Raw genomic sequence first — 15523 nt, 5'->3', positions numbered from 1 at the left:
TCAAAATAAGTGTAATATTTGGAAAAAAGTTATCATATAATAAATATCATATTTGATTTTTAATATAACATTAATTATTATTTTACATTAATACTTAATAAGTGCTCTTTTAATTTTTTTAATACAATATTAAGCTTATTAATTTTGTAAAAAAAATCATAATGTTTATAAAATAATACTTATTTTAATATATATAGACTATTTTTTTTTCATTTTCCTCCTTGCAATAAGTTGCAAATCCTAGGTTGGGGACCATAATCAATTAATAATACCACTTTAGTAATTGGAATTTTAAATGTTCTCCTTACAGTACTACTTAATATGAATTAAAATAAGAGAAAAAGAATTATACTGTGTAAAAAAAATTATACCATTATTCAATCTCAATTTAAGATTGTTGATTTTTATAATAATTATTTTAAAAGTTACATAAAAAATAATTTATAATAATATAAAACTATTTTATAACATCAGTGCATAATCATTAAACTCTTAAACTAAATATCATTTTACAAAGTCAAGGATAAAAACAAGTTTTCAAATTTCATAAAAAGTCAAGGAAAAAATATATTAAAAGTCAAAATAATAATAATAAAATTTTATTAGGATTCGTGTTAACTTTCATGTCAAGATAATGTTACATGAAAGTGAATATTATCTAATATTATCTTGAGTCAAGCATAAAATTTTGTTATTCTTGACGGTCGGTTGTTTGTGTTGTGGCCGTCTTAAGCATCATAATCTCTCAAATATATGATACCACTCAAGCATGTTATCATTCATGCACCACATGTTACATGTTTCATCAAACTTTATTTGCAAAGCAACAACACTTTTTTTGCAAAGCAACTTTGTGCATAAGCTATCTTGGCCTTGCAATTGCACTTAGGCCAAAGTAATTCATCCCCACTTATACTAAAGAGGATGCAAATAATTAATTTCCGTCTACATTGATGATGTAAATAAATCACTATCAACACATGTTAGAGTATTGTTATTTTGAAAATAGAATAACCTATCCTATACGTAATTCCTGCCATAAATTAAAATAATTTGTTACTATTAACGGGAAAAGAGCCGAACTCTATTTTGACGTATCAAAATTACTAAATTAAGCTAGACTAAACTAGGGAGTAAGCTCTGGACCTGCTCGTGGATAAATGGGTGGTAAACTTTTTCAACACATTAATTTTTACAAAAAACGAAATTGACACAAGAACATGCTAAGGCTTTTGTAAGAAAATAAATCTCTTCATAGGACTGCAGCACTAGTTTCTACACATAGAACATGTTATTAGATTCATTTTTATCAAATAAATGTTTTTGAATTTAAAATAATTAACTAAAATAGTCACTAACAACATAATTGTTTTTATCCACTTGATTAATCTTTACTTTGGTTAATTATCTTAAACTGAAATGTGTATATAAGAAAAGAGTAATTCTGCTATTTTTGTTTCTGTCAAAACAATCACAACTTGAGCAGTTTACATGAATATGATTTAGCCTATTTGCAGGATCTTTGTTGATACAGGAAACCTATTGCTCTTGTTTATTTTTTACCCTCTCTAATGTTCGTATGTATGAGCAAGTGAAACTACTGAATCTTCAAGCCTCGTATAGCATTCCAACTTCAATCCGTTGTTGTGGTGGAACCCCTAGAGCAGGCAAGGCAGATCTACAGTTATTGTGCATGACTTCATAAAATCTAAGCACAAATTTATCAAACCAGCCACAGTTCAGGCCAATGTAAAATTTTGTCTTTCCACGAACATGAACTACCCCTGCACACCTTGCCTCTTCTAAGTATGAAGTCTCTTCAATCTCTCGAGAATCAGATGAAAGCTTGTCAGGAGAGTTCTGTATATGTTGTGTCAAACTAGTGATGACTTGATTAACAAAATGATCTCCTTCTAAATTTAAAGCATCTGCATAGCCATACTGAATCACACAGCAATATACACCTTCGAGATTCGATTTCTTGATGACAATCCTCTCATGTGGAGCAACCTTGGGGACTAACAAATATCTAAGAGTAGTGAATATTGTGACCTTGTGAAGGGATTTCATGTTCTTTATGTAGTGTCCAAGAATAGGAGTTAGGCCTTCTTGAATGTTGGTATAAAAGAAGCATAGCCCAGGAACCCTTTGAACACTGCGGTCAGCTAAAAGCTCTTCAAGTCTCTCAAAGGTTATCTTGTGGGTTAACTCATAATCAATCTTTCTTTGTCTACCATAAAACCAACCAAACATGATGAAAGCAAGGATAAGTGATATGGCAAAAGGAATCCATCCACCTTCAGCAAATTTAGTGAAAACGGCACTGACATAAACCCCTTCCATCACAAAAAATACAACAAAGTATAGGGCAACCAGTATAGCAGGAGTCCTCCATATCATGATCATCACCAATGTGAGTAATATAGTGGTGATAAGCATAACTATGCTCACAACAACACCTGCAATAAATGTTATACCACTATCAGAAAATTGCAAAGACTGCTGGTAGATACTAAATAGTTCCAATTACTAAATAGAAGCAAGTCTAAGGCCACCATATGATATGGCCAAAGCTATATATCTATTTGTAGAGATATGAAACTGTTACAGTTGATAAAAAATTTATGATTGAGAAAACTGCCCGAATATTGATTACAGAATAGCTTGTTTACCCCCCATTTATTATACTTAGACCTACTTGTAACTCACAAAATCATCTATAATGTATCATTGATTAATTTCAAATTCAAAACGGGTGACCCAAAAACTGTTGTAGTAGTTCATGATGTGAATAAAATGGGAATCTTTTTTCTTAATCAGGTGGTTACTATTTAAGGCTATGTAAGCAAACAAATGGCATTAGAAACAGACATACCAAAAGCATTTCCAATATCTTTTCCATCTCCAAAAATAAGTATCACAGCAACACAAAGGATCATCAGGATGTAGTTCACTTCAGGGGAGTAAACCTCTCCTTCTTTGTTATTAGATGTGTGGACAACCTTAACACGAGGAAAATAATCCAGCACTACAGATTGCTTGATTACAGAAAAGGTAGCTGATATTAAGGACTGGCTAGCAACAACTGCAGCAGAAGTGGCAATGACAAAGATAGGCCAGTAAACTGAAGTTGGTATAAATTTGTAGAAGCCGTCATCATGATCATTGGGATGCTTGATCAGGTATGCTGTCTGTCCCGCATAAGTCAGAACTAAAGATGGGTAGATTGTGAATAGAAAAGCTATCTGTTACCAAAATAACAAAAGAAGAAAAGAAGATAAGATAATAACCAGCTGGAAAAAAAAAAACGACCTTGAAAGACAGACCAAAAAATTAAACCTGAATGGACTTCTGATTGAAATGACCAAGATCAGCAAACATTGCCTCAGAACCTGTCAAAGAGAAGAAATTAAGCACATACAGAAAAAACATGTACTGTGATATGTAAGCATATCCATTTAAAGAAAGGTGAATCTTCCCATGCCGTTTGAAAGTAATCAAACTTTAAAACTAAGAGATCAATGTATTTATATTAGAAGTCAGAACAACAAATAAACTAGCTTGTTCTTCTAAAGAATCTTCCCACCATCAAGTGTTTGGACATGTTCTAGTGGCTCCCTAAGGTTATCAAATCGTGATTCAAATTTTGAATCACCAAGCTGATTTTTGAATCATGAGTTTTACATTTATTGAATCTTATTATGAATTGTATATTATATTAATTTGTAAGATTCATGACATAATGGAAAATACCTAGAAATATATCATATAAATGAAGTGATCAAGTAGAGTGCATTCGGTAGCATTCCTTTTCATTTAGCAGTTTAAGCTTATTTGACTTATCAATTTCTCTGATGACAATTGCTGAAGGAAAAGCAAAATGAAAAGAAAATTAATGAAGAGAATTGTGTAATTAGTATCAATATGGAATTGCACTGTTTCATACATGTACCCATTTGCAATTCATTACATGATACAAAATGTTGGCTTGCCAAATAGTGCAATCCTAACAACTGTGCCAAGATTCTCTTTTGCACAATTCTCATGTAGCAACATTATCTAGCCCATAATCTTCACCTACTGCAAGTACTAGAATATAGCACGAGGACTTATAATATGATTTGACAGGGAAACTAAGGGTTCCTTCTGAGATAAATTCATCACTTTTATGTCCATCAAAGTATATCATGTACAAAGAGATAAGATACATACCTGTAATGCAAAGGACAGTACCACCAAGTAAAAGCCAGCCAGATTTTCCATTTCTCCAAAAGAAACGGAATATATAGTGGGGAGATAAAGCCTTAAATATGCTAGGATAATGGTGTATGATGCTGTAAATTCCTACAAGTGGGGTACTCAGCGTCCATGCACCCATTATTGGAGAAAAGAGGAAACTAACACGGGATGTGCCAAACTTTTGCAACAAGAACAGAACGATCAAAACAATTGCAGAGAGTGTTTCCACTAGCGCTGCAGCAGCATATGCAAAAAACAGAAATTAGAATGTTATAAACCAGAAGAGTGAATTGTATACTCAGACCAACTCTAAATATGCCTTATGATAAGGGGAAAAAAAGCTTCCTTTGATGGTTTTATTAGTTTTAACGTACCTTCTTTACTTATCAAACAGCTTCATCATATAAATTGTTACTCAAATCATTAAATTATTCATGATAGACTTCAAGAAGCACGTAATCGCAGTTTACAGTAACCCTAAACACTTAGGAGTTCATCTTGTTTAAGCTCAACATAATCAGAGCAACTGAGCAAGAAAGTCCACCTCCTATTTTGTGAAGGACATAGTATCCGATAGGATAATGAAAGTCAAACAGGGTATAAACAATATTTCCATATCTCTTCTTATACTGCAATATTCATATGTTTTGTCTTTGAATTATGTAAGTATTAGTTTATTCTGCTGCTTGCATCTGATTAAATTAAGGCTTTTGTTAACATTATCTTAAGTAACTAAAAGTGGAAAGTTTTTAATTAGGAAACGAATCATTCATTACATCATAAATACCATACTTTAGTAAATTCCATTCCTCCCTAAAAAAAAAACTGCCACCTTTCGTTGTTTAAAATAACAAAAGCATCAAATTAACCATGTTCAATAAGGTTGACAGTTTCCATAAATGGAAGCGGAAAAATCTCAGGGTCACAGTAAAACCATAATACGAACTCCAAAACTTACTTTTGCTAACTGAAGGAAAAGGTGCTCTTAGTCCATCCATTGCTGACAACACTGAAAACAAACAAATCAAGCAAAGTTGAATAAAACCATTTCAGAGAGACAAAAAAGGCATCGAACTTTTCTGAAAGGTGGCAAAAAAGGAAGAAAAAAAAGCCTGTCACCAAACCTGAAATTGCAGGCGTAAGTATACCATCACCAATAAGCATGCAAGTACCCAACATAGCAACAAAGAGCAAGAGCCTACGAGCAACCACGCTTGTTTGGAAGAATCTGGCAAGCGAAGTACTCTTTTGGACGTCCTTAGTTGTGTTCAAACCAACATGCTTGGAGGGCAGGATCCCAATATTGACATGCCTACAAAGCAATGAGTACAAGGCAAAAGTCCCACCTGCGATTGAATCAGATTCAGTGTCATTGTGAATAAGCCATTTGGGGATTGAATCAGATTCCACGAAATAGAAAGTAACGAATTTGTAGAAGTGTGTATTTAGGTTTGGGGTTGAAGAATTGCAAAATTGATTTTGAATGAAATTGATTCAAGTGTTTGCCTTAGCATCAGAGACTGACGTTTAAGAGAAATTCACATCAAACACTAGGACGCTTTGCGGATCCACTAGCGTGTTTGGTTTCACATTTCAGATGTAATTTTTGGGAGCTAATAGTTATAGCTTTCACATTCCCAACTTGATTCCTCCATTTTCAATGACTTTCCAAACATGCTAGACATTTATGAGAAATTCATGCCAAATATAACGCAAAAGCAACTATTAGTTGCTTCGCAGATCCACGTCCAACAATAACAAATGTGTCACCAAACATATTAATTTTAGTTCAAATTGATTTTAAAGTGAAGTGATTTGTGTTGGAATGTTTTCATTCTAAAACCAAGTTAGTAACAAAATTCAGCATAAAGTTTTTAATTCAAAGTAAATACTACTAAAGTTACTTCGATTCAGTGTCAGTTCTGACTCAGAATCAATTCTTCGAGACCAAGCAAGTAAACACGTAACTTCAACTTACGCTAACTAGTATTTCAACGTGATTTTGAATGATCCAACATGAATCTAAAGAGAAAGAAAGTAGTAGTAGTAATAGCAGTAGTTAGTACCTTCACCGTGGTCATCAGCTCTAATGGCAACGTTGGCGTACTTGACAACCCCAATGAGAGTAAGAGTCCAAAACATGATGCTGTAGATGCCCAGATAGTCATCTTCAGTAGGAGACTTGAGTGGCATTGAAGGGTACACGTAAAGGGGTGATGTCACAAGTCCTCCAAACACCACTCCAAGAGTCTTGTACGCAAGAACCAAACTGCCCCTTCTTTCCTTCCCATGCTCCTGCACCTCACCAACATCATCGAACATGTTATGTTAGTTATTGTTGTTCATGAAACTATTTACTGGTCAGTGAAACTGAAACTGAAGTTACAATATATAACCAACCTGATGCTGTTGTTGTTGTTGTTGAGGGGGAAATGCATCGTTGGTTGGGTGAAACCGGCGAGCGTCGGGAGCAGAGTCGCCGTTGACGTGGACGACGACGTCGTTAGAGCAAGGGAGGTGGACACGGCTTTCCATTGATTGGCCCTCGTGCTGTGTGAGTAGACACACAAAGCAGACCCTGACCAACCCCACTGCCAGTAGTAACTACTTTTATAGACAGAGATTCACTTGATTAGGAAATTCAAAACACTATATAAGTAAAGTAATTAAGGATAAAGTATGTAATGTTAGGAATTAATGAAAAAAATTAAGGATTGATATTATAACATATTTATGATTGATTATATATGTACTTCCTGGTTTCTAATTATAAAACAACTTCAACTCATTCACGGAAAAAATACTGATTTAGTTAATTGCATTACATATATTAATTATTTGATCTATTATTTTAAAATTATTTTTTTTATATTTCTATTCATTTAATTTATTATAATTAATATTTGGAAATAGAATAATTAAATAAAAATATGTAAAAAAGTTAATATATCTAGAAATTATAAAAATGGATAAACAAATTTTTGAAAATAATTTTATAATTAGAAATTGAAAGAGTATATAGTATTGTTAGTGACTTTTTTTTTATTAATTATGTGTTCAATATATATTAGCTTAAACGTAAAAAAAAAGGAAGAATAGTCACTTTGGATAAAGAGTGTAATAATTGTCCTTTGAGTTTTTTTAAATTTTAATACTTTTAAAAGACATGAATGATAATGAGTCTGTTTGGATAAGTCATTAGTATTTTTGACATTTTTTCTACTAGAAATATAAATTATTTTTTAGTAGATAAACTCTTAAAAACACGTCTAACCTTAGATTCAAACAGGCTCTATGAATTATATTTTAGGACCAAAATAATTATTTATTCATACATAAAAAATGTTGACATTTTGAATCAATTATATAGAATTGTTTCAACTTATTTAATTCTCTTCTAAAATTCTCTTTTCAAATATGTAATATAGTAACATAATTAGAACTCAATTCAAGATTATTGGTTAAGTCGAAACAATCTCATATTATTGATCCATGCCTTCAATAATAATACATAATTATATTAAATACTCAAAAATAAAATATAAAATTTTATTCTTTATAATAATCTTATTTGACTCAAGTAAGATTTTCTTGATATCAAATGCTTTTGTAACTAATATTATATTTAATGAAAATTGGAATTGAATGACATTAAGGTGATTAGTCGTCACGATCTCCTGTGTTAGAATGATATCCTCTAGAGGAATGATGGGGATACCTATAAAAAAAAAATTCTCACTCAAATAAATATATGAATGGATTGAGAATGAAATAAAAAGGAAAGATAGAAGGTGATGCATGAGTTATTGTAGGAGTTGTTACATTAACATAACAACTCTTACTATCAATAATCTGAGGCCGCCAGATAAGCTGCCTGTAATTTGATAAGGAGATAAATAACTTGTTGGTCCAATGGGAGTAATGTATCGTTCATGTATTAAGACTTCCATGCTAAAAAATTCTTTTGCCAATGTTTGTTGAGAAAGTTTTTGAAAAAGTATGTTTCCGTTTTCCAAGCTACCCAGTTCGGCAGTCCCCACCCCCACTTTGTGACAACAAGGGCCTAACCCTTTGTCGTTTAATGAATTTTTTCTGTATTCGTCAATTCCGTTTTTCCTGGAATCCTCTGTCATTAAACTATTGAAATCCTCCCTCATTAACAATAGTTGCTGGTTGAAGTGGTATGGATTTGGTTCCTAAATCTTAAGATAGAAAAAAAAAAATTAAGAGGTTAGTCCATTATTTTGATTAAATTTAGAGAAATCTTTTTATTAAAATTAATCAATCAGATTTTTTTAATAAATATCAATAAAATTGATGAATATTTTGTATTAATAATATGATTAACAAAACAATACAGTGGATTGTAACCTTCTAAGAATTAGAGGCTAGTCCATTATTTTGCGCCTCAGATGCGTCCAAAAAACAATCTTCTAAAAGGATGAAAGATAAAAAAAAATAAAGTGAAAAGGATTTTAATTTTGACTGAAATCGCTTTATCACACTCATAATCTTTTCAAGGCATTATCTTCATAATTTTAATTACTAATAATATACTAAATATTATTTATATTTTAATTTAATAAATATATTTTATATTATATATTTTTTATAAAAATAATAAAATGATCACTTAAAAAATTAAAAGAATTTTAATCAAATTTCTTATTGTAAATATGTATATTTGTTATTAAACAGCCTGTATAGAATTTCCAAAGAAAAAACAGCCAGTATAGTATTAGTATTTTTCTTTGTATGACTCTTTGCTTTACCATTACGTATCATTTATTATTATATTTTTAAAAATATCCATATATCTCAAATGTCAGTTACTAATATTCTTAAAATAATTTTTATTTTTAAAATTCTTTTATTTTCTTCCTAAATTTAAGACACTTATTTATTTGAATTATTAATGGATATTTCTCTCATGATTATCAATGTATTTAATTCATATATTTTTATGTATTTTACTTAAATTAAAAAACACTCATACAGTGCATAAAATACTCGGTAGTGATACTCTATTTTTAATATATTACATGAGTAAAATGATAAGTTATAGGGACAATTTTATTTTTAACGATTGAGCATGTAGATTAACAGGTGTAAAATTATTCTAATTTAACTGAACATCTAATAAATTCAAACCTTAAATATTTTTTTCTTATATTTAGCACCAGACATATACTGTGGCCAAGCCCATTTGTTAACAAATCCAATAAGCAAACTTGTTTTGAATACTGTTTCATTTTGTTGAAGTCAAATTTTTCTGCTGCTTAAAAGCAGGTTTAACAGACCTATTTTATTTTGAGGACTATTTAGTTCCATGATTGATGATTCTGAAGCAAAAGAAAACCACGCGTTATAATTTTCAATTTTGGCCTGTATTGAATCTTTATGGAGGGTACAAGATATATTAAAGTAAACGAAAGTAGTTACGGGCAAGCCACACGGTTGCTAATTCATTTTCATTTATCAAAATGTTTTACAATTTCGATTTATAGAATGTTAATTAGATGAATTATTAGATTTTAAAATAGGAGAAATAAATTAACTTTATCTTTTAAATATATGAACTATCTGCATAAAAAAAAAAAAAAGCTATATGAATTATAAGAGACTTCGAATTCTCTTTCTTCAGAACTTTTCATTATATATATATATATATATATATATATATATATATATATATATATATATATATATATATATATTAATTAGTATAAAATTATGTAAAATTAATTGTGTTTGTTATTTTATTGTAATGATTAAACTTTAAAATGATAACTTGTATAAAATTGTGTAAAACTAATTGTGTATTTGTTAATATTATAATAACAGTAAAAGTTATCATCATTTAATATAAAAATTAATTTTAATTTTATGTGAAAAATAGTAATTTAAAAAATTATTATTATTTATTAAAAGTTAAACATTTAAACAATTTTAAAGAAAGAAAAAAAAAATCAGAAAGTTTCTAAATCCGTCACTGTCAACTATTCAATCTGGTCTAAATATTTTTCTAACAACTGAACAGATCAAATTAAATTTTACATTAAATCATTTAACTTTTATCAAAGCAATGAAGTTGGCCGTAATACTTACAAGTTACAAGGCCCACAATATTGCATGCCTGCACATGTGAGTTGGAGTATTTTGAAAATTGATTTTTTTGGGGGAATCCTTTTGGTCTAGTGATTCATTTGCTGTAGATAATGAAAGGGAGAGAATATGAATGGAGGATATCATGTTTATAAAGTGAGCAATTTGTTCTAAAGAGTAAAATAAATCATTTTAATATTTAATAAAACTTAATAATTAAAATTATATATTTAATAACTTTATTATTTCATAAAAATTAATAATGTGTACGTAATAATTAAAATTACTTATTTTATCTTTACTTGTTTATATAAAAGAAGCTAAATTAAATTAATGAATTAAAGTCTCGTGATAGATTAAAAAAATTCAACAATATGTAAATAGTAAAGTGTCATATAATTAATGTTTTGAAGGTTTTATCAAGAAAATATAGATCAATTAATTGAGATTATGTATGTACCAATTGTTGTAAATTTTCTAATATCAAAATTCAACTCCTTTCTTGAAATAAAAAAAATGTTTCATATTTTTTAATTGAATATCATATATCAATTTCTTTGTTTGATTCATTCTTAACTAATGGATAAAAGTCAATAATATCTTTATTAGTTGTATATGAATATGCCTATTAATGAATCTAGGGTATCCTTAGTGACAAGAATTAAAATACTAAAATCTATGTGATGAGTTGATAACTTCTGACCGTTGTTCATCTATATACATAAGCCTAAAAATTAAATCGGTGTGTGGGTGCATGGGTGCAATAAAAATTGTCATATAACTCAACAATAGTTTTATGTAGATTTTGAGGAAGGATAAAGCTTAAACCAAGTTTAAATTTTATATATTTAGCGTCAAGATTTTAATTAATTAACTTTGCTGTGTGGATTCTTTTCTCACCATTAAAAGTCTCCCTTAATAATATTCGCATAATTAAGTAAAAGTACATGCATCACTAAATTGATCTTGATTTAAGACTTTAATGATAAGATAAAAAATTTAATCTAAATTTATCTTTATTAAACTCTTTCATAAATACATTAAAAGAAAAGAAAGACACTACAAATATTTATATTTTATCTTTTCTTGTAGATAATATTTAAGTTTTATTTTAGGTTATATTTGACAAAGTTAGTTTATTAAATTATAATTACTTAATAAAATTAAATTAACTATTGAAATAATTGAAAAATATAAAATAACAAAAAAATAAAAAAAAAATATTTAAAAAAATTAAAAAAAAAATTGATAAATATATTAAAAATAAAAAAATATAAAAAGTTAGAAGTTAACGTTTAAAGAAATGTTAAGTAACATTTAGAAAACGTCAATAACTACTAAAAGAAATATCAAAGAAAACTTATTTATCAAATAATTAAATAAATTTTACCACTAATAAAAAATTAAAAATTATTTAAAATATCTTGTAAAACATAATGTTAGTTAAACTCTTTGTTAAGTAAATACATTAAAAAGAAAAGAAAGACATTACAAATATCGACATCATAACAAGAATGATGTTCACTTCATTCAAGCTAAGGATGGAATTTTTATAGAATTACCTTATTATTTCATAAGGATCATTTTAGACTCACTTTATAAATTTAAATGACTAAGTTTGAGTTTTTAAAAGGATAAAATTAAACTGAACATTATAAAAAAAATATAAAAAGAACTAAAAGTGTATCTTAGCCTTTTATCACAAGCAGACATATAATTCATTTTTAATACAACACTCGATCTTGAACATTTTCTCTCTAGCTAGTTCTTTATTTTCTATAATTAAATTATTTTATTATATAAGAATGTATTTGATACTAATTATTGTTCATTTGGCCAGAGTCGATTCTAGTTGCAGAACTAGCTATTACTTGCACGTACATGATTTTTTTTTTCATAATTCTTATAATTATTATCAACTCTCTCTTTTAGTTTAACATAGTTAAATACTTATTATCTGAGACTTAATTCAAGACTTATAATTAAAGTGTATAGAACAATTTAACATTAATTGATCCACGAGCTTATTGGTAAATATTTTATAAATAATAGACTAAATTATACTTTGAGTCCTTTATCTTATTTTTAAAATATTTTTTTCTTTATTTTTGAAAAACAATTATTTTAATCCTTTATCTTATAAATTTGAATCAAATACAAATAGGTCCTTCTAAAATAGTCTCATAGTTTACAGCCCTTTTTAATCTGTTGGAACATCAATTGAGAGTTTTATAGTTTTTATATAGGTCTTAAATCAGTAAAAAAAAATAATCAAAATCTTAACCCAAATTAATTGAAAACCATTACTGCTTCAGAAGGATAAATTTGATCCAAATTTAAAAGAAAAAGACCACAATAAATTTTACAAAATATGAAAGACTAAAATGAATTTAAAAAATGATACAAAGAACCAAAACTACTACTATAATTTAGCCTGAATAATATAATTTGTTTTTATTAATCAGCAGGACTATGAGTGATACTCAAATTCAAAGCAACAAAAAACATTGGACATAGTACATATGGAGTAAATTAACCTCCCCTGGTCCATCCACGTTTTGCCCTCAAAGACGGATCCACGTACGACTCAACTCGAGAGCACAGTCGCAGTTGTTGTCTTGATACATTCTAATTAAGACACTTACAAAATCATCGAGTCATGAAATTACAACCATTATTTAAAACCTTAACTGCATGCTGATAAATATTAATTCTCTGCGTGCCGTGTCTCGCGTTTCAAGTTAAAATGCGACAATATTCGCCTCAACAAATATTGGCTTCATGCCTTCAATTGAATCAGCACGTGTGAATGGATTCCACACTCAATCACTTATTGAAGCATTAAAGAAATGAAGGAATGGTTGAGATGGGTAAAGAACCATAGTTTAAGTTTTAGACTCACCAACATAACAAAAATTACAATTAGATTTTATAAAACAAAAAGATCATATATGTTTAAAAAAATACACATTTTTTTTAGTAAAAACACTTAGCATATAATTCTCTTTTAAAAAAAATTTAAAATTTTATTCATCGTTGGATCAATCCTTGATGGAGATCGTAAAGCTTTATACTTGCACAACAATGTATTAAGTACAATATATATATATATATATATATATATATATATATATATATAGTTATAGTCAATGTGGTAACAATTGCATTGACACACATATGAATGGATCACCTATCATTGTACTCATACTCTAGGATTGAAAAAAAAAATGAAGGAATTCTCTCTGAATGCTTATACTCATCATTATAATGCCATTATAACAACGATGGAATACACACAATGCCATTTATATGCATTTACTATAAATGCTAACAAATGGATTAGCACTCAATTTATCGCAAGGTCATAGTATTGCAACTCTAATTAAAAATATGAAACAGATGGTGTAAAGTTATATGCCATTCGACATTGACATTTTTTTAAGTGCATCGATTACCTAAAAAATAAGATTATAATATAGGATGTCAACGAATTCACTTAGCAATTGATGATGGATTGACAATCAACATTCTGATCCATGAAAATAAGGGAACAAACAAGGGCGCTCTCTTTTGCCACCAAATTCAGTAGGTAAATGTTAAGGGTATTATAAACAAATAAAAGCATCAAAATACTAGAAAAAAATATTTATCATTAATCCTGTGGTGATCGTTTTGCTATTGCTGTTATGGGCAACCATAATCCTAAGTAGCCCACAAAGACAGGTGGACAAATTTGTTTGTTTTTATCTAAGAATCAAACTCAAATATCATAAATTTATAATAATTTAGGCAAATTCAATTAAATTAGACCCTAATATAAACGGGTGTTTGTTTACACGTTGAGGGGAGTTGACATGCAGTAAGGGATAACTTATTTTTGGATGAACATCCGTTGCGTTGAGTAAGACGGTAAAACAAACACACCCTTAATGGGTGGATAAATTTGTGAACCCTTTTATCAAATTTTCACGTGTTAGTATTATATATTTTTTTATTCCCTTCCCAAGTGAGTTCTCAAACCATATATAGTGGGAGAAGAATATCCTTGGCGAGCCCTTATTAATTATATTCCTAAACCTTTATATAAGATTAGAATTGGGTCCAATAAAAAACGCATTAGCCCAATTATGGAAAGAAACGAAGAAAGAATGTCGACACGATGATAATCTTTGTTGAATACATAACGATGGGTTGTCGTTAATGAAACAATCCCATTCGTATTAGTTCCTCCCTCCCCAAGCTGATACCACAACCACATGCTTCTTTGATATATCAAGGGTGTTGTGTTGTCGCTCATTGTTTGTAATGAACGTGAGGATTTTCTCTGGCGTCTCTAGAATGATTTGAAAAGAAAATCATTTAAAATTGACCGAAGCTGAAAAAATATACAAAGGAATAAGGAAGCTTGGCGATTAAGGAACTAGCCATTGACGCACAAAAGGGTGAAAGAGGGAAGGAATGCTATCGTTAAATGAACCTGTTTATCTTATGTCACTCTTTATTATTATGCCTACTTGTACATGTGTCTCTTTCTCTGTGCAATGAATTGACATTTTATACCAAGTGTGAAGAAAAGTAATGTAAACTAATAATATTCTTACTAGAAATACGAGTGAATATTATTTTAAGGCGCTTTTAGAGGACTAATGGATAATTTTAAGTTGATTTTTATATCATATACGTATTTTATATAACAGCAGTGCAGTTAAACTTAGCTTAACATGGCAATAAAAAAAAATGCATTTTTTTGGTAGGTGATGGAAAATAAAACAAAAAATAATTAAGAGAAAAAAATACAACTTGGCTCTTAAGCTCTAAGAAAGGTCACACACAGGAAGGGAGACAAGCTAGGAGGAGTTCAATCAGCTGGTTCTTGAAACAATTTCCTGCAACAGTTTAAGATCCCATTTTTTCCAACTAATTAATGAGCACTAAATGGTTGCCTCTTTTTTCTTTATGCAACAACCCACGTTTCCATGGTTTGAGAAAATATCTGCAAACCACACATTTACCGGAGGAATTGACGCATTAATTGGTTGCCTTCTCGTTGGATAGAAAAATACAATACAGTTAAGTTATGATAGCAAAAATGTCAAATAAACAAATTAATCTAAACAGGTTCAATATATGTTTGAATTAATTTATTTTATATTTAAGTCTTTCGGTTAAAAAATTCATT

The 15523-nt window shown here is 29.1% G+C and overlaps 1 protein-coding gene across 1 annotated transcript; it reads right to left on the bottom strand.

Annotated features, from left to right (window-relative positions):
• Positions 1–1428: 1428 nt before the first annotated feature.
• On the bottom strand, positions 1429–6865 carry LOC100783944 (probable potassium transporter 17). Its single transcript, XM_003531078.5, has 8 exons — positions 6640–6865; positions 6306–6534; positions 5364–5585; positions 5198–5248; positions 4213–4473; positions 3340–3392; positions 2876–3245; positions 1429–2459 (listed from the first exon to the last, which is right to left on the bottom strand). The coding sequence occupies exons 1-8, from the start codon at positions 6772–6774 to the stop codon at positions 1609–1611; spliced, it is 2172 nt and encodes a 723-aa protein (XP_003531126.1). The 5' UTR covers positions 6775–6865; the 3' UTR covers positions 1429–1608.
• Positions 6866–15523: the final 8658 nt, after the last annotated feature.

The sequence above is a fragment of the Glycine max genome, chromosome 8, assembly GCF_000004515.6.
Source record: "Glycine max cultivar Williams 82 chromosome 8, Glycine_max_v4.0, whole genome shotgun sequence".
Lineage (NCBI taxonomy): Eukaryota > Viridiplantae > Streptophyta > Magnoliopsida > Fabales > Fabaceae > Glycine > Glycine max.
This window is presented reverse-complemented; position numbering and strand designations above follow the sequence as displayed.